The sequence below is a fragment of the Glycine max genome, chromosome 7, assembly GCF_000004515.6.
Source record: "Glycine max cultivar Williams 82 chromosome 7, Glycine_max_v4.0, whole genome shotgun sequence".
In the NCBI taxonomy this organism is placed as follows: domain Eukaryota; kingdom Viridiplantae; phylum Streptophyta; class Magnoliopsida; order Fabales; family Fabaceae; genus Glycine; species Glycine max.
Window position 1 is genome coordinate 38,726,378 of NC_038243.2, and position 21,215 is coordinate 38,747,592.

Genomic DNA, 21,215 nt, shown 5'->3' on the forward strand with positions numbered 1-21,215 from the left:
AATTTTGTGATAATTAATTTTAATTTAATTAATTTGTTTACATATATAAATTGTAAACAAAAATCATATGTTTATTAACATAAATCTACTAATGTATTTTTTGATTTTATTACAATTTATTTTGATCTAATAATACATTTTTTTACATATATAAATTTTAAATAAAAATCATATGATTCATAAAAATTGAGAATTGTGTAAATTATGAAGCTTACAAATTACCTAATTCAGTTTTATGGATGAACAAAATGAGAATTATACAAATTACGTTGAATGTACCAGCATTGTTTGGTGCGAGTAGCAACACCCATGACATAAGGGTCACGGCTACTAAAAGAGGCCCAACAAAATTATAGTCATGTAATAATTTTTCATATTATTTGTTATTTTTATACCTAAATTAAAATTATTATTTTATTTCATATCTGTTTTTGTTTAAATTAAAATATGGCATGTGGTTAAAAAATATTACTATTATATTAATTGTTAGTTTCTTTTTGATGTATTTATCTTCATAAGTTTATAATGAGTAAATTTTTAGCTCATTGTAGTATATCAACACTAATATATGATAATAGAATTAAAAAATATATTTTTAACAAAATAAGAAACATAAACAAAAACTCAAATTATAAGTCAGTAAAACTAACTATTAATATATTAATAAAAAACAAAAATATATATAATATTTATATGAAGTTATATTTTGTTAGAAATAGACAATAACGATTAAACTAAAATATTTTATTCAAGAGATAAAATATAAAATTAAATTAAATTATAAATATAAAAATAAATTAAAGTTATAAAAATGTAACAGGTTTTTCAAAAGTTTATCCAAATTTTCAAGTCTCAACCGGCATGTAGATGAATTAATATATATATATATATATATATATATATATATATATATATATATATATATATATATATATATATATAAGTTTATCTTTTTAAATCTGAATCTATCCAGCACTTTGTAAGGATAAGGTTAACGAGAATTAAATCTATCACTTGTTTTATTATGATGCTTTTATTAGGTATAAATATTTATATTATGTAGTTGTTTTAAAAATAAATTAAATAATAAATAATAATATTAGAATAAATTTAATAAAATAATATTATTTAGTTAAGGTAATCAAACATGTTATATTACTTTCTTTCATATTTAGAAGTATATCAAAGAAAGTAGAGTGCAAACTAGAAAGGAAAAAGAGATGGAGATGGAGGAAGAAAGGAACTGAACCTGTTATGTTACTTTCTAGTTCTAGTGTATAGAATGCTTCCTCCATTTCAAAATGAGTGATGTTTTAACGCTAAAAAAATTATATATTTAGTCTCGTTGTAGGTTTTCACCAAAACATTAAATATTCTATTCCAATTTTCCTCCAAACGAAAACTTAGTGTGATGGAATAAGTTCTTGAATAGAGAATAAATAACAAAAATAATTCAATAAAATTGTTCCACTCATCAAACAATTAATAATGTCACTTATTTCCACACAAAAAATGTCACTTATTTTAAATAAAGGGGAGATATTAGATTGATTTAATGGCAAATGAAGTGCAACAAGGAAAGCTGGGAAAAGAACCATGCAAACTTTTTCCCTCGAGAAAATCGGTGGAGACGTTTCAGGGAGGAAACTCGGGTGGAATAATAATGGCAACAAGTGATTGGGAAAAATCTAAAGCATTCCCTTGAGGGAATAGGAATAGACGAGTGAATGCATCCTCAGGAGATCACTTTCATGAAGTAGTATAATACAGTGAAGCTGTTTTAATAGAATATTCTAAAATAAATGAAATAGCGATTATGAATATGAATACATGAGAACATAAAACATCAGAGAAATGAAAGCAATAGGAGCTTTCTTTCATGGTATTAAATTCCTAGTTGCTTTTAGAATTGCTTGTTTATTTGGTACATTCCACTCTAAAGTAAATAAACACAGATTCAATACAAAAGATTCTCTTGCTAGCAGAACACTTTGGGTGGGAAAATCTTATTTAGTACAAAAAAAAAATGATTTTAAGAAAAAATAATCTGAACATTCTGGATTAAGAGACATTTTTTCAGATCAAAATAATTAACCGTTGTTATTTCCAATAATGCCGCATCTTCACAATTTTACATAAATTGGCATCCACAAGCAAGGCATGTGAATTTATTCGACTTAAAAGAAAAAATAGTTTTTTTTCAAAAACTCTAAAAAAGACAGCAAAAAAAAAAAAAAGAAGTTAAACCAAAGATTCACAGTCAATAACAGTACAATGCACCAGTCTGCGGCTTATTCCTCAAAAGCGCAACTACAAAAGTAGAATGACTGTAAGTTTTTCTTTCTCCTTCATATTTGTTATAAGCCACTTGTCATTCAACCCCTAGTTAACCTAAACGGGTTCGTTTGGAAAAACAATTATACAGGAATGCCTATCATTTATACAGCAAAAATATAAGAATCAAAATATGCTTTGGACGGTTTCCTACTCCCTTTTTACTTGGTAATCAATGAAAATTTTGAAACTAACGAAAATTCAGATCTCCTCCACTGGTTGTATTAACCAACTGAACTCCTAGAAATCTATAGACAAGTCAAAAACAGTATCCATCAGAGCTACCACCACCAACTAGCGGGAGCAAAGAAAACTCAACAAAACCCTTCTTCGTCTATTCAGTCATCATCTGAATCTGCAAAAAGATACACTCCTTCAGCTAAAATAAATTACATATATACCCAAGACGATGACAAAAGTAATCATAGCTATTAACATATCATGATTTAACTAATCCAATATGTTGATTCAGACTAGAGTGATAAGCATAGCTTAAACTGGGAGGGATATAACATAGGAATATTCAACAACTAGCAATTCAACTCTGTACCCCTAGCATTATTGATCCATGAACACAAATTATAATATCTAAGACAAGCCAATAATATCTCTCGGTTATATTTTCTTCTGGGCAGAGAGCTATAAAGATACAGGAATTGCAAAACATTCTACAATGAAGTAACATTTTTAGATTGTGTTCTCCTGACAAAAGAATATGGAATACTATTCAGTGCAAGATAGTATGAATAAACTCAGTGGAACATATCCTAACAGCGGTGGTTCCTAAACAAAAGAATAATAGATTAATAATAATACACTCAATCTGTATTCATGAAATCTGCTTACCTGATCTTATATCCTCGCCAACTTTTCCCCTATTTTTCAGCTGCCTCAAGATCATCGCACAAATGAGCTTCCACCAATATATATGGAAGATGAGCAGCATTATGAGCATTGTATTAAAAACATAGTAAAGAAACATATGAAAACCCTCTGACAGGCTTAAGACTTGCTGAAGATCAATGCTGAAAAGTGGAAAACATAGTTATGATAAAATATGATTAATAAGTGCCTTTCAAAACAATGTCAAATGAATATGATACAATTAAAAAAGACAAACCTCGTTGCTTTAATAACCCAAAATGGAAAGAAAATTAGCCGCAGTATGAGCCACGAAACAGCAAAGAATCCAAAACACACACTTGCACCAAACTCCCTTCCAGAATACTTGAAAACCTTGGCAGCTTCCATGAATACGTCACTTGCATCATGAAGGGCGAGGATTATGGAGCCAACCCTAAAAAAACTGTAAATGCAGCATGTGTAAGTTATCTCTTCATAATTTCTATCTAAGATGTTACTGTCAGCTTTGCAATTTCAATTATCTAAATCAATCAACCTGATATAGCAAAACCTGAAAAAAGTTGTAGTCAAAAGAAGAAAGCAGACATGAAAGAACATTCTAATAGAAAGGGAAGATTTGTCAAGCATTTCTCAGTTCTATTAGAGATTCCAAGCATTTACAGAGACTCAGATCTAAGACGTAAATCTATTAAGTATTGACATCAGATAGTTTTATTGCATACACAGAGAGGTTACAAATGCAATTATGTAATACATGCCAGTATGCCATTGACATAAAAATATGGCAAACATTTCTGACTTCTGAGCAACTTGTATTAATGCTCTAAAAAGGTATCTAGGACTAGAAGTTTCAAGCTATATTCAGATTGATGGAAAGGAGTGGAATGGAGCCCAATGGAATGAATTCCATTCCATCCAATCCCTCTTTTCTCCCCCTTCAAGTTGGGGATTATGGGATAAAATCAATCTTTTTTTATCCATCCACTGCATTTTGTACCACCCCATTCCTCTCCAATCAACAGTAGATATCCAAACATTGCCTCAAGAAATAATACTGGCTCTTTAATAATATTTATAATAATGGGAGATTTATCATATGGCATAAATATAAGAAGGCCATGTGATACAATTACCTTTTTCCTTATACAACCAAAAGTAAGCATCATTAAAAATGACCTCCATCTCCATCCAGTTAAATTAAAAAAAAATAAAAAATAAGGAATTAAATTTAAGGAAACTACACAAGTTAAAGATAGAAAGTAGAAACATATGATAAATCCCCAAAAATATTTCCAAACTGAGACTAAAAATTTATTGGTTTTAAGAACACTACCTACAGTTATGAATATTATTTGGGTAACATAAAACATTAATGTCCAAATTCTGTAGTAGATCTAAAACTTTAAAAACACTCTAGGGCTGTTTGAGTTTTGTTATCAATAATGAGCATCAAATATGAGCCACCAAGTGAGAATTTTCATGCTTATGTAAAACAATAACAATAAATAACTAAGTTCCAAATTTATAGTTTATGTAGAATAGGCATAGTATATTCTTCAACTAAAATAAAGGATTGTTGAAACCACCAAGATATTACCTTGTTAGATATGAAATCCCAATCAGTAAAACAGTAATTACATGGTGAGTAAACATCACTGAAAAATCCTTCCTTCGAGTCTCCCATGTGAGAATAGCAGCAATGCTATATATGTAGAACCCACACTGGCACATGTAGTACAACACTAGGGGACTCCTGAGATAAGACATAAAACAGGGTGCAATATAAATTTTAATACGCCAACTTCTATTTACCATGAAACACATATGAGTACAATAGCCTTATAAACAACTTCCTAAGGACAATTACAAGTTCTCCCCATTTGAGTTAGACTTGACTGTCTAGAACCAAATGGCAAGTTGCAACCAATGGCATGAAGTCAGAAGAAGCAAGGAGCTAGATTAGTCATAGCCTATATAAATATAAAACATAAAAAGTAGTTATATGCATTGTCTGTTAACAAAGGGAGGAATATATCTGTATATTGCTTTGGAAACTCTTGAAATTTGTTGTCATATACCTAGTTGTCAATCAAAAATAAAAAACTAAATTTAGGTCTCTTGAAGTTTTCAAACCAAAAAAGCCCAAGGACCAATTGTTGGTTTCCAAAAACCTCTTACTCAAATTAAATGTGAACTCAGGTCTGTAAATTATGAATTGAGTTGAGATCATAAGCATATGACAAAATTTAAGATGTAAGTATAGAAAATCGATGATGAAAATAAGGGTCAATGTGGAGGTTTTCCTATGAAACACAAATAGATCAGGTCAACAAGATAAATGGAAGCCACTCAATATCTGGGAAAAACATTTATTACTGACTAGACTGATTTTGTTCATCATGCTACATAAAATACTTACTTCAACTCATGATTTGGCCAGTCATTGAAGTATAACTTCGTATTAGTGAACCAGGGTTCATGGTAGGTAATTTTAAGAACAAATGCTTCAACTGCAGCATAATATGTTAGCTTCCACATTGACTCTGAGCATTTTCCAATCTTTACTTGCATTTCCTTAGTAATACGTGAAGGAGCTCTGCCCTTTGTCAACATCCTAATGGCCAAACTCTGTAAACAACAACAATGCTTTAAAATATGAAGGAAGGAAAATGTAAATGAATTTAATATCTTGAAAACATAAAAAACACTAAATACTTTTTTAGTTTAGTAAATAGGAGAATTAGTAAGAATATGATACAAGAGGATTTAGAATTATTTTTAAATGAAACAAGATAAGATTGGTCATAGTTGCTTCCAAAAAATGCTTTTTCCCCAGGTCACTAAAATGATCCACACACACTTCATGGAACAAGTAAGAATTTAGAAAATTATCAAGCTTAGGCATTAAAAATCTTGGATCATTATTACTGATGTGCTTTGCTAGAAAACATTTTTAACCTATCATCGTGAAAAGCCAGTATGAGATTGCACTACACTATAGTACTTTCGTCACAAGACAACAGGTGAAAGAAACCAAAATTATATTTGACGAAGTGCTTTCTTTTCATATTTTCTAACATGCATCTCGTCTAGACACAGCAAAATATCAAGGTTTTACAGCACCTTTTTTCTAAATATTTTGAGAATTGGGATAAAAGAACAGCAACAATGACCAATCCATTTCCCACATATTTTGAGAATAGGGATATTCTTCTAAAATCCTTCACAAACAACAGTGCTTCTCTTTTTGCTACCCCTTGTTCCATTGGTAAGATTAGAAAGTAATGTCTACCAACAAACCAAATTGTATGGTGGCTACTAAAGGCAACAGAAAACGAAACCATAAATCATCTGTCTAATAATCATTCATCAGAAGAAATAAATAAATACAATGGACAAAAGGCACAATACATTCACAAATTGGCAATATAGGAAACCTCCCATGACCATCTGCATCCCAACACGATAGGAAGTATAAATCATATATTTTTGTCATATATAAGCTATGAACAACACTTAAATGTAAAAAATAATGGCCAATAACATAAATAAGAAGGATCAATGCATATCAATATACAGATTTAACAGAACATAAATGAGCAGCATTGCATTCAAATACTTCCCTAAATAGAGACATTTATGCCTTAACTTTCAATTGCGCAATTAACTCCAACTGAAATGTCCACTTATAAAGATCCTTTAACCAATTTGAACAATTTCCAGGAAACTAAACAAACACAGCGTAAACGCAGCCAAAAACAGAAGAAAAAAAAAATCCACCAAAGAATTTGTGCTGAATTACTAATAAAACCGACAGTTTCTGCAGTATCTTTCAACGAACCCTAAAATGGAGAATCAATAAAACAAGCACAATCCAGAACTAAGCTGTTCCTTTTCTTCTTTTCTTTAATTATTAAACTATTAAATCTCTAACATAACAGAAGCCAGCTATCCAATGCGACAGGGAAGAAGAATTTCCGCAACGCAAACAAACAAAGGGATCTTACGCGAAAGACGAATCTGTCAAGGAAGAACCTGGCCGCGAAACTGGCGAAGGCGAAGCAGATCGCGACGGAGAAATGCGAGGCGCGCGGCGTCGTCGCATTCTCGCTCCAGAGGAAATCCATGCCAGATTGCAACACCTGCAGCAGTTTCAGAAACAAAGCCTGAACAGAATCAGCAGTTGCGAGGACTGCACGGAGATCATTCAAGGCATTGAAGAAACTCCAAGAACTTTTCATGCAATATTATAGGTTTCACGATAAGATCAGGTTCGTACCTGATTTCGAGGATGCTGAGCTGGCGGCTTTGGAGTTGCTGCAGCGGAAAATGCGTGCAGAGGAAGAAGACGGAGGAGGGAAAGTGTGAAGAGGGAGGTTGCAATTGCAACGGAAAAATACACAGATGCTGAGAGGGTTTGTTTTTATTTTTATTTCTTATTTATAGCTCCTGTTCCTCGTGAGATCTTTTAATTTAATTTAATCTAAATTTTCATTTTTGGGTGGGCCCGTCTGTGGGACCTGTAAAAAGTCCATGTGGCAATGTGTTGTTCGTCACTGTACATTTTTTAGCGATTTTTTTGTTTGCTATAACTTTGTTCTTTTCGAGACTACCTTTATTTTATTTTATAATAAGAATAAGAATTTCAACCCGGATGAAATTACAAATATAATTCCTTTTGAAAAATGGACAGCTGTTTTATTTTTTGGTTAGAATGGAATTTAGAAACTTTTGTTATTTAGCACCATTAGATCTTAAAAATGATAATAGAAAAATAGATAGTCTTCTTAGACTCTCCCTTCACCAATCCATAAAAAAAATGAAAGAAAGAGGAATTGAGTGTAAATTTAGAATAACAAAATGTGTTTGAGTGACCCATTTTTGAAACTACATAAACTTCTTTTTCTCTTCTCTTTCTTTCTAAAAAAATATGGTTTCTCAGTTCGGGAAAAAGATTGAGGAGAGATATGAGACTGAAGGAACATGATCGGAAGTTATTTTTGGTGATTTTCTCTGACAATTTTTTTGTTGTGCTTCTCTTTTTTAGGGTTTAGGGGATTTAAGATGCAATTTTTTGTTTTTGGTTGGGGTTTTGGGTTAGGTATTTGATATTTTTTTTGTTTTCGTTCTTTTTCCTGTGAAACTAGAAAATTTGTTGCTTTTGGTTGAGGTTTTTGTTGTGATTTTGTTGGGGTTTCTATTGTTTTTTTTTTATTATTATTGTTGGTTTGGGTTATTTTATCTACTAATTGTGTTTCTTTAATTTGTTCTTAGGGTTCATTTGGTTTAAGGACCTAAAATAGGAGGACGTCAAGGTAACCCCATTATCTAATATCCTTTTCCTCTCATGGTTAATGTTTGTATTTATTATTGTGACTAGAGAGAAAATTTGTTTATTGAGCAATGTTTCTAAAAATTGTTGGTGTCTGCAACAGTTTGGTTTATGTTCTATTTTGTTTCTCTTTTTTTAATCTATTGTTAATGTTTTGGAGGTTGTAAAAAGGGTTGGGTTGCTCTGCGATTGGTATATTTTGTTTTTTTTTTTTTATCTTTTGTATTCTCTTTATTGTTTTTAAAATTTGTTGTGCATGTCTTTACCTAAGTGTGTGAGATTTATTGGTTCAAATTAGGTGTTTTTCCTTGGAAGTTATTGAAATAACTTTTATTTTCTTTCATCTACCTCTTCTTATTTTTGGATCTTTTGGACATTGGATTCAAGTTATAATGGATATCTTTGTTATCTTTTATTCTAAGGCTTAAAAAACTTCTTTTATTAGTTTTCAAAGCAATCATGTCTAAATTCTACCTTCTCCGTTGATTGTTAGTTCTATTTTTTTTTCCTCTTCTTTAGGGGAAAGGTCAAGAGTATTTCTCATATAAATGGGATTAGAGATGTATGTCTAAGTATAACAGATATATTATTATCTATCAATTTTATAAGCAATTGTTATTCTTTATCAATATTTGTCTTAAATATTGGGTGGAGACACAATTTGTGACTATGAGGACCACTACAAAGTTGATAGTGGGAAACGAAGGTTGGTATTATCTGGCTTGTAGCAAATGCAACAAAAAAGCTGAGAAAGTTGCAGCATTTACCTGTAATTGCATGGCAATTAGTGAGAATCCTATTCCTAGGTTGTTACAATATTTTTTTTCCTTTTTGCTGCTTTCATTTTGTTAACCTTGCAATTTTGGCGTATCTTGTATCACCTTTCTACCCAAGACACATACATTTATAATATTTTCTAAATACATTTGCAGTGGAATTTAATTAAAAGGACGTATCTACTTTAAAAAAAAACTTATTTCGTGGTAAGAGTATTACATGTCAAATATTTATAAACTTAAAGAAAAAATATCAATAAAAAAGTAATTCCATGTTAAACAAATCTTGGTGCTCCAAAGTCCATACAAAGCACATTAAATAAAATATGATGAAAATTATTCATTAATTTAATCCTTAGATAAATGAAAAAGAAAACCTGTGTCTCAATATTATATTGTTTCAGAGCATCTATAACCCTAAAATTAATAGTAAAATAAAGTGGAGACCTAAGTCTCTCATGTAGCATCATCATCATAACCTTATAGAGACTCATCTGCAAGGGTGACATTCAGTCCAAATACAAACAAGACAAATAGACGGAGAACAAGATACATCTCACAATAATTTAAAACATTAAGGAAGCCATAAAGATATAAGATACATTTATAAACAATTATGTTCCACAACACAAGCATGTATCATCCAAATCAAACATTCCATACACAAAGTCACACACGAAATGTGATGTACATTAGACCTATAGACTTGTATGCATGTGGTATCATTTTAGAAAACACTATGAATGTAATTTGAGAGTCCATGTAGTCGACGAATAGTCACATAATAGGCAACCCAATACTATCACTTTCATCGAGATGACACTATCAGCGGTGCATTAGGGTGTTTGGCTTTGCAAGGATACTCTAACACATGTGATCAATGTTTCGAGGCAGTCTGCACTACTGCGAAATTTATCAACAAGTGTACTGAGTCACAAGTAATATAAAACGGTAAGAATCGAGTATCGAATCACAGGGAGTTTGTTTCATTCAGAAAAGCGTTCATTCAATAAGTAGACATTTGTATAAAACCAGGAAATAGAAATAAGCAAAGATATTTTTTGTAATCCTAAAGTTAACTACAAAATTAACTACCTAAATGTGAGAGATAAACAGATGATTAAAACATTGGATCCTTCTACTGAGTAACTTAATGTAATTAGGTATTTTTCTCTATTTAAGGTTGTTTCTGTGTTCTATGTTGAGGACAACTACCCCAAACCACGATTCCTCGCATGAATGAGCTAATTCTATTTAAACCTCGTTCTCGGATCCCTTGTCGAACTTAGCCTAAACGAATTGCATTAAGATTACACCATATTGGAAACTAAATCACTACACTCCGTGTCCAGACATACAGTTCTCTAGCCTGCCCTATCAAGTTCTAAGGATTTAAAACACTTTCCAATGCTAAAAATCCTAACTTTACACACACATGGGTGATTAGTCCACAAGCATGTAAGAATTAAATGCATATAGAAGCAATGAACACATAAAAACAACTTTAAATAGATAGTAAAGAGTTTTACATTAAGGCTCAGTAGAAATTCCCAAAGAGCTTTAGCCTTCCATGACAAGTTATCACCTTTCAGCTACAATAGAGGGTTTCAGAAGCAAAATTCAGATTACACAATGGTGGGGATGTCTCCTCCACCTCTAGGAACCTAGAAATCACTCTAAAACCTAGAATCCTCTTGAAAGCTGAGGTTTTTGGTGCTCCCTTGTCCTGTTTTCCTCTGTTGCGTCTCTCACGTATATCTCTATTACTTTCTTCCCAAAAAGCTCTCTCCTTTTTTCGCCAACTTTAGCTTTTAAGGACTTTCTATCCTTGAAGGCTTGCTTAGCGCCATTTTCGCGCTAAGCGAGAGTTAGTAAATTTTGACTTAGCGAGCCAGGCGCGCTTAGCACCAGAAGAGACAAATGACTCGCTAGGCGAGCTAATGGCGCGCTGGGCGTGTGCATGCTTAGCAGATTCTCTTCCAGATTCTCCTAACTCGCTAAGCGAGCTGAGTGCCTCGCTTAGCGAATGTTGCTTGCTAAACACATATGCCTTGCTTAGCGAGACACCAGTTGCTGCAACCTTCTTCTTCTTCATCTTTTCACCTAAAACTGAAGTTGAACCACATTAATTCACAATGAAGGGAATATCTATTGAATAAAAACTAAACTAAACATAAAAATATGTACAAACCTACAAAAGAACCATAAATTGGGAAAAAGACATAATTTTATAAAGTTTTTCAATACAAAAGTTAGTCGTAAATGACGACTAACAATCAACATGATCTTAAAGGAAATTCCAAACTGTCGCACCCCCAAGATCAGAGTTATGCGTCAACTCATTCATAACCTTCCCAGTTAGGTTCATAAACATCCCTCAGTTCAAAACACATATGCACAACATGATGCATGATTTATAGACAACATGTACATGGTTTATTTGGAGATTCCTATCCCACAAGGATTAGGTCCTCTTAACATTTTTCACAACACATAACATACCATGGGACATTACTTTCACATATATTTGTGGACATCATGCATTCAATCACAATATCAGTCATGAGCACATCCACTCATTTACACAACAATATCATCACATCACTTCATTTGTCAAATCATAAGTATAAATGTCATGCATTGTACTACCACTCATTATGACATCAATGTTACACACTCATTTTTCCTCCTACGTTACTATTACCTTCATAGAATATAATAATCATGTATAGAGTTTCATTAATCCTATTAAGTTGGTTCTTATCTTGATAGAAAGATAAGACAAATATCTACAACTTATATGTTGACCTCAAAATCTCTTTCAATTGTTTAGAAACCTAAAATTAGAAAATATGCAAACTGACAACATAATTCTGACAGCTTAACCTTAACTCACTAAAATTACAATATCTGGAGTTACATGAATCTTTTTTCAATGAAATCAAATTCCTTAGCTAGATAACATCCAAGGATACAACTTTTTTGAAGAATACAAAGTATAATTCTATCATTTAAGTACATGTTTTGGTGTTCTAAGTTAATGTCTTCTATAAAAAACCAGCACGTGCATCCAACATCAATTATCAAATTCAATTTCAAGAATATCAAAATGAAAAAACATCAAAACATATAACAATCAAATCCACCCAAATCATAACGAAACAAAGTGCTTTAAGGTATTCACAACCCATCCAAGAAAATAAAATTGCTATAATCATAAACCTAAGATCGTACAATATACTTGTGGCTCATTACCACTCATACAACAAAAGAAAAAGAAAGAACTCACTCCCCCTAACCTCAAATGAAGCAATTGCTCAATAAGGAAAAGGAAGATGATCTCGTGACTACTCCCAAGAATGCATTGACCCAATGACTTTGTCCACCACGATTTTCACCGATTTTCACGACAACTCTTACTGTGACAAAAATTTAGTTGTGATTTAAAATACAATCTTAAGCTGTCTAAATTCCACGAGTTTGAAAACTCACAGGGAAATATAAAAATATTAACTATGAGGAACTGTGCCTAACACTAACCCCACTTAACTCTATGGTGCATAAGGCTTGTTGGTCTTCTCTATATATAGGAGAAGAAAGGGGTTAATGAGGTTATTTTGCCCAATGTGGGACTTAAAGTATTTTTCATGATCAAGTGACCTACTTTGGAGCTGATTTTCTCTAAGATAAAAACTGTTTTTGGTTTCTAAGATGTATGAATGAATTGTAGCTTTTTTAGCAAGTTTTCCAACAATGCAAACAATACCTTAAACGGATAACTATAACTCAAGATATGACATGGTCTTTCTAGGGTTGTCATCATAAAACTAACACTAGACTTAGACATCTTTTCAAGCATTTTAACTATAAGAAGTTAATCTAATACTCTTCTAACACCAAATATAATTTAATGTAATAAAGACGACGACGACACCAACCACAACAAAAGAGGTATAACATTAACAGATCAAAGACCAGCTTGGATCAAAAGAGGTATAACACTAACAACTCTACAATGTCACATTAGTTTTTATTTTATCCTAACATGTTTGTTTTACCAGTACATCGCTGAAGCTGATAAAGCAATGTGTGATATAAGTGAAGATATTCAATATGCCACTATAAGATTCAATACATAGCCTTCTTTTTTTAATGAAAATGATTCTTAGAAAAACACCTTACAATGATTCTTAAGTTTTGCATTGTTGCCATATCATTTTCAATTTGTACTTTCTTATTATGAACCTTATGCTTTTATGTCACTTGGGCTATTTGAGATTACTTAGTCAAATTAAGTTTTTATATTCAGTCATATTCGGTATATAAATGGATGCTAGATATATGATGCATTAGATTGCTTAGTCAAATTAGGTGCTTAAATTCAGTTCCTTTTATTGTCACATATTTAGAGAATTTTCTATGATGTTGATTCCATTTCTTAAGATCTGAAATGCTGGATATCATTTTCAATTTGCACTACTGCATATCATTTTCAATTTGTACTTTTTATTGTGAACCTGCTGCTTATATTTGTTCGGGTTATCTGAGATTACTTAATCAAATTAAGTATTAATATTCACTTTGGTTGTGACATATTTAAAGAGTTTTCTATCATGGTAATTCCATTTTTAAAGATGTGCTTTGCTGCATATCATATTTTAAGATCTGCCCTTTTACATATCATTTTCAATTTGTACTTTGTTATTGTGAACCTGCTGCTTTTATGTCACTTGGGCTATTTGAGATTACTTAGTCAAATTAAGTGCTTATATTCAGTATATAAATTGTTGCTAGATATATGGTGCATTAGATTACTTAGTCAAATTAGGTGCTTAAATTTAGTTACTTTGACTATGACATAAAAGCATTTTTCTATGAAGTTGATTCTATTTCTTAAGATCCTCAATGTTGTCGTATCATCTTCAATTTGTACTTTCTTATTCTGAACTTGTTGCTTTTATGTCACTTGGACAATCTGAGATTTACTTAATCAAATTAAGTGCTTCTATTCAATTATATTTGGTATATAAATGACTGCTAGATATATGATGCATTAGATAATTTAGTCAAATTAAGTGCTTAAATTCAATTCCTTTGACTATCACATATTTAGAGTTTTCTATGATGCATATTCCATTTCTTAAGATCTGCAATGTTGAATATCATTTTCAATTTGCACTACCGGATATCATTTTCAATTTGCTGCATATCATTTTTAATTTGTACTTATGGTGAATGTGCTGCTTATATTCACTTGGGCTATTTGAGATACTTAGTCAAATTAAGTGGTATATTCACTTTGACTGACAAATTTAGAGAGTTTTCTATCATGCTAATTTCATTGCTTAAGATGTGTACTACTGCATATTATTTTCAATTTGTTCATTTAGGTATTTTCTCTTTACAACAATCTCTTTTAACAACAGCTGACCATGATCCAATTCAACATTTAAAAATCTGAAGATAAAAAACATTTTAAAAAATTGAAAATAAAAATGGAAACTATTTAAGGCATGATTAATTGTTTGTAAGGTTTGAATTTGAAATCCATGGCAGGTCGATCATTGCACGACAACGAAATCTCATAGAAGATAGTGGCAACATTGTTCAAGGCTCAAATGACAAGGTCTGATGCCATTTCAACAAGTTTCTTATTGAGTTCTTCAGCGAGATCTATGCCTAATTGTTTTTTGTCTTTTCCTATAATGTTGGGTGATGCACAACACCTGCATTTGTATAAGTTGTTTTTGGTGGTGAAAGGAAAGGAGGATACGACGTCGTTTGTAGTGGGAAGTTGTGGGATTCAAAGTTCAGGTGGAATTTGAGTTGGGTATGAGTGTTGGTTCCTCTATTAAGCAATGTAGAGAAGCAAGTACTCGAGTGCTTTAGATGCATGGGTGAAAAAAGTTGTTGAGTGTAAGGTAGGGTATGATGGATGACAAGAGTATATAAGGAATTTACTCAAAATGAAAGGGGGAAAAAGGATTAATTTGTATTTTTAAAATCATTTTTTTTATCAAGTTATGAGTTTAAAATCTCAACCGTCATATTTGATGGTGAATTTTAATGCCCCACTAGTAAACCACATAGTTCACAGTAGCATCCACCACCAAAACAAGGAGCCTGTCCAAAAGTCAAGGATATAGATCCATGGCAGATACTACCGTGAACTAACTAACTAAACAAATGGTTTACTGGTGGACCATTAAAATCCACCATTGGATATGATGATAAATTAATTAACAATTGAGATTTTTAACTAGTAACTTAAAAAAAAGATTTTAAAAATACAAATTACTAATTAATCCCTTCTTTTTTCAATCTGAGTCCAATAAGTCTCTTTTTCAAACACCTTACATACTTATTCCTATCATCCACCATACCCCACATTACTCTCAACAATTTTCTTAATCCATGCATCTAAAGCACTCCAATACTACTCTAAACCAGCTTAACAGAGGAACCAACACTCACATCTAACCCATATTCCTCCCTAACTGAATCCCACAACTTCCTAGTGCATATTGCATCGTATCCACCTTTCCCATTCACCACCAAAAACTTATACAAATCCAAGTGTTGCCTATCACCCAGTAATGGAGAAAAAGGCAAAAAGCAATTAACCGCAGAATTCTCACCTCAACAAGGAACTTCTTAAAATGGGTACCAAACCTTGTCATTTGAGCCTCCAACAATGTCATTACTATCTTCTACAAGACTCCATCGTCAAGTAAGAACCGCCCTACCATGGATTTTGAATTCACACACAACAACCCATTGTTTTTGTTCCACCACCTACATTCACAAATAAAAACTTGACGCCAATAACCCATGCCAAATCGAGGGCCATACACATCAATATCCAGGCAGCAAGCATCATTTACTATATGGACTCACCCACAAACCAAATCGAGGGCCATAGTTCACAGATTACATACTTTGAAATCATTCTCTGACAGACAATGCTCAGAATAACATTTAGAGCTCAAGGCTCTGGCAAATTTATTTATCTTTCTTATTTTGATATTCAGATTCTTCAAACTATCAGTTTGTTCCAAGAAATTCTACTAATTGCTAGTCAATTTTCATGCGGTCTTTATTGGAAAACAAAGCTCACAGATGCATAGTAATAAACTATGGTGCAGCTTATCTGCGTTAGGTTTTGGAGAATCATAGACTATCAACTACATGATCTGGTATACACAAGGATTTCTTTTATAGTACTGCAAAATGGAGAAGTGTTTGGTGTTCAGGATCAGAAAAACGCTAAAAGTAAGTAAAATCATATGTGAAAAACACTCATATGCAAGGGTAAAGTTGTGCCTTGGTGACTTGTTGGTCATGGGTTCGAATCCGGAAACAGCCTCTTTGCATATGCAAGGGTAAGGCTGCGTACAACATCCCTCCCCCATACTTTCGCATAGCGAAGAGCCTCTGGGCAATGGGGTACGAAGTTTTTATATATATATATATATATATATATATATTGCTAGCAATGGGTTACAATTGAAACCGAACTTCACCTGTAATTCATTTGGGAGGAGGCGGAGTGGGGTATATCATAATCATTGGCATAATACTATATATTGAAGCTGCTTTTGAGTTCTTTTCCAGGTGCTACAATTCTGTCAAACTCAGTTTGAATTATATCACACTATTGACCCCACTTTATGATACCTTTCGAGAAAGGTTCTTCATACCATAACCAATACACTTTAGAAAAACTGACTGTGAGTTCGGATCTGGTTTGATAATAAACTTCAAATCAAGAAAATCCATTATGTTTGAGTTTCGACTCCATGCTGGGAAAGTTTTCCTACACGGACCTTGGAAACATCTTGAGGGCATAGAGCACAAAGAAGAAATAATAAACCCTATAAACCAGAACATTAAAAAAATATATTAGGTAAGCCAAAGTTCCACAAATGGAAGCAATTTTCATCCTACACATACAAGTCCTACAAACCTAGATGCAAGATAATAAAATTGAAGTAGCTACTTATTTTAGCACCAAAGAATAGCATTTGAGTCATAAAACATCCTGGGAGGGTAAATCTCTGCTGTATGTTCTCTTTTCTTTTGTTTTCTTTTTCTACCTGTTCCATAGCTTTACCTCTCTACTATCTATAAAGAATTTAAGTCTACATGCGCTCCCTGTTACCAGAAACAGTCCATATTTATGTGTTTAATACCAGTATCAATCATTTGGTAAAGAACCATTAAAAAGGGATGAAACTGCTAACAAACTAACCTGATGTGATGAATCTACCACTCCACTTTGAGCTATCTTCCCTAGTAAAGCATTAACAATCCCCACACCAACATCCTCTGGAGGCATCAAGTCTCTTTTCGCATCACCTGCAAGGCCAGAAGTATCTTCATCCCTCACTTGAGAAACAACAGTGTCTGCAGAGATGAAGCAACCAGACGTAATTTCCACAACCAGCGAAATCCCATATCCAGGAGAGCTGCAACAACAAATGAACAATAAAAGGAATTACATTTTAATGCAATATGACGACTTTCACTTTTAAACCAAATATATTTCCCAAATTCAAATTAAATATTCAACAATTTCCCACTGAACGAAAGGAATTATACTTTGAACAATGTTCAACAATGTTAGAAAGAACATATTAAGGCATCAAAAACTTAAATTAACCATCAAATCAAATAATAGAAAATTCAGAAACTTACCATTAGACTTTGAACAACAGGAACAGAAAAAAGAACTTCACCACAATGTAATTCCTTTAAGCCATAGTAAGCCGTTTTCCCCATTCTGTGTGCCAAGTTGAAGCTGCAACAGATTTTGAAATAGAAAACTGAACAAAAAGGAGACTAAGACTTCAAAGAATTAAAATGGCTTTATTCTTTGAAGTGCTGAGACTGAGGTGAGATTGAAGTGCAGAGCGGAGAAGGGAACGAAATAGACAGATAAGCCCTACATGAACAAGTGGCGACCCTTGGGATTTAACGAAGAGATTTGGCATCAAGCTGGACATCAACATAACCCATGTTGGGCATTGATAGGTACACCTGCGAAATTGCTCGTACATTCAGCTGTAACTGTTTTTTTTTTTTTAAAAAATAAATTAAAAATATGTTTTACGAATTAATCTAAAATTAATAACCCAATACCTATGACTTTAATAGGTCAATTATATTAAAAAATAAATAGTTAATATATATAACATTAAAATTTCTAATATATATTTAATGCACATATAAATTTAAATAATAAATTTTGTGACAATTAATTTTGATATAACTTATACAAATTATTTAATTCGTATATTTTTTATAATAAAAAATATTTGTTATTAAGAAAATTAATTTATTAATAAATTAAAAAAAACATATTATTGAATTTTTTTTTAAAAAAAAACACTTACGGATCATGTAATTCAACTCATACGGATTACGTGATCCATATGAGTCATACGCATGAACTCATACGAATTACGTAATTCGACTCATACAAACCCTCAGGAGCTTGCCTCCAATCTTTGTATTCCAGGGTGCGGATTTGTTCTTAATGCTGAAGGAGTGCCCTGGATGTTCCTGAGGAAGGACTTGACTACCTTGGCCTAAACATGGAGTGTGCTCTCATACTCCAACCTCGCCCCCACCTCTCACACGTCCGATCTTAATATGGACAGGGCGAGGTTAGTCTATGGGCTGGTTATGAAGATGGACATGGACGTGGGCTTCCTCATCTCGCATTAGATTTCTCAGATGGCCCAGTCCAACTCCTCGCGGCTTGGCTTCCCAGCCTTGATTTCTACACTTTGCGTGGGCCGAGGAGTAGTCTCAGATTCTCTGACCTTCGAGTCCCTCAGCCCTGCTATTAATTTGGCATACATAAAGAAGAACTGCTGGAACCTGGACGATCCCACGATCGTGTTTCTAGGGACCTGCAAGGCACGGGCTCGAGGATCTGAGGGTCTATCTTCCTCTGCTACCCCTGCTCCTGCTTCCTCTGCACCTACTCCTTCTCCAACTCCAGCTCCTTCTACTTCAGCACCACCACTTCCATCAGCTCCAGTTTAGACTGGCTCCTCTGCTCCATCATCATCAGATCCATCATAGTGTCGATGCTCTGAGGTCACAGTTCCTATGTTGCAGAGCTTCCACTGTGGCTTATGCTTGGTGATGCAGAGTATGCATGACTCGGCTCAACATCGGCCTATTATCAGTATAGAGGAGTTCACTTCTCAGGTGGCCTAGCCAGGATTCCAGCCTTCTCCTTTGGGGGGAGGTGAGGCTTTCGCAGCCTAGGAGCCTCAGTTACAACTGGAGGTACCTCATGAGGCCACTCCAGAGGCTACTCCACGGACCTCACTAGTCACTTCACCAGTTTTGGAGGTCTTTGAGGAGGAGGATGGCGTTGCTGATGCAGATTATGCAGCTGATATGACCGCAACATAGAGCACCTGGGATTCTTGGCCTGTTACAGATCAGGAGACACCCCAGCCAGCCTAGGATGCTCCCTCCTCACCTCATGGCGAGCTTGCACCAGCCCAAGATAAGCAGACACCGGCATAGGAGGAGCCATGACAGGATTTCCCATTTATTTTTCTACTTTAGATACATTTTATTTTTAGTTGACGTTTTTAGTTTTAGTTTTATATTTTAGTTTATGTAGTTAGCAAATTTTGAAAGCTTGTTGAACAGTGTTGATTGTTTATTGCAGTGGTTTGGTTTGATTTGAAAATATTATGTTTGTTGAATGAAATTGAATTGATCAATGGCATGAATTAAGTGAATTGTAATGCGTAGATCATATGCTTTGAATGAATATTCAGTAATTAGAAGAGAAAGAACATGGATTAGGTACATGGTTGAAAATGTTAGTTGGTTTGACAGATTGATTGTGAAGGTAATCACTAGCCACAACCCGGTGAGTGTGTGATCTTTAAATGTGAGAGAACGACTAACATTGGGTACTGATTTTTGCATGAATCTCTGATTACTGAATGAATGCATGAGTTTGAAGATGATGAAGGCCATGATTGACTAAAATAGCTACTTAGCCAAAAAGCTTACCTTGTGCATGAATGAATTATCCCTTGCACCCATGTTGAGCTAAAAATTTGATTGATTGACTTGAACCCTGAGCTTATAAATTGTAATCTCCATCTACCTTGTCTTAGGTTGTAGGAGATCATCATAGTTCAAGGCAAATTTGTCCCAAATTTGGGGGAGTTTATTAGGTAACAACAATTGTGGTAAGAAGATGACAACACACACAACAAAATCAACAAGCAGCAAGTAAAAGGTGCTAAAAGAGAATAAACAAATTTCAAAAATAAAAGCTAAGTGTGTGTTGTTGTCAAAGCTAAGTGCCTTAAATGAAAAAGGCAAGTAATTGAAGCTGGAATAAAAGAAAAAACGTTGATCTAAGGATGAATGCTCTCTTAGAACTTAAGATTTTTGCATCTTAGAAAAACCATATTTTGTTTGCAGCCCAACCTCATTACAAGCCAAGAAAAGTCCTTCGGATTCAATTTGTGTGTTTGTGACTGTATGGCATGAGATGAATTGCAAAGATTGAGACTTGTGTTGGTTGTTGATTGAGAAATAGCCTTAAACACTTGTGCTTTAGAGAAATAGTGACTGTGAGGATTTGGCTTGATGATCCTTCCTTGATATTTGTCTTGACTGCTAGCTTATTTCACTTGTATGCCTAATTATCATGTTCATATCTTTGAAAAGCTGCATATCTTGTGAAAAGCTATTGGTTGAAGCATTGTATGCCACTTGTGTCATGTGATTGAATGCTTGAAAACAAACATTTTGAATAACCACTATGAGCTTGTCACTTGAGGACAAGTGAACTGTTCTTTCTTTGCTTGAGGACAAACAAATCTGTAAATTTGGGGGAGTTTGTTAGTCGTCATTTATGA

General features: G+C 33.3%; 1 protein-coding gene and 1 long non-coding RNA gene across 3 annotated transcripts; both read right to left on the reverse strand.

Moving 5' to 3' along the window:
* Window positions 1–2,253: 2,253 nt before the first annotated feature.
* LOC100804749 (LAG1 longevity assurance homolog 2) lies at window positions 2,254–7,632 on the reverse strand. The gene is made up of 7 exons (XM_006583816.3): window positions 7,478–7,632; window positions 7,206–7,340; window positions 5,618–5,826; window positions 4,796–4,951; window positions 3,455–3,640; window positions 3,181–3,359; window positions 2,254–2,689 (listed from the first exon to the last, which is right to left on the reverse strand). Exons 2-7 carry the CDS (start codon window positions 7,323–7,325, stop codon window positions 2,673–2,675), a joined length of 867 nt encoding a protein of 288 aa, XP_006583879.1. The 5' UTR covers window positions 7,326–7,340; window positions 7,478–7,632; the 3' UTR covers window positions 2,254–2,672.
* Window positions 7,633–12,737: 5,105 nt separating this feature from the next.
* Window positions 12,738–18,325, reverse strand: LOC100805285 (uncharacterized). 2 transcript variants are annotated; one of them, XR_003267738.2, is made up of 4 exons: window positions 18,004–18,325; window positions 17,558–17,774; window positions 16,830–17,180; window positions 12,738–16,101 (listed from the first exon to the last, which is right to left on the reverse strand). It is a non-coding gene; the product is annotated as an uncharacterized lncRNA (long non-coding RNA). The 2 variants fall into 2 exon arrangements; XR_001389254.3 differs by lacking the exon at window positions 12,738–16,101 and having other exon boundaries at window positions 16,501–17,180.
* Window positions 18,326–21,215: the final 2,890 nt, after the last annotated feature.

Coding starts and splice junctions, on each gene's coding strand:
- LOC100804749 (XM_006583816.3), bottom strand. CDS start 7,325: ATGGATTTCCTCTGGAGCGAGAATGCGACGACGCCGCGCGCCTCGCAT. Junction 4,952..5,617: donor TGGCCAAATCATGAGTTGAA/GTAAGTATTTTA, acceptor GTCTTATCTCAG/GAGTCCCCTAGTGTTGTACT. Junction 3,360..3,454: donor TGGGTTATTAAAGCAACGAG/GTTTGTCTTTTT, acceptor TCCACTTTTCAG/CATTGATCTTCAGCAAGTCT.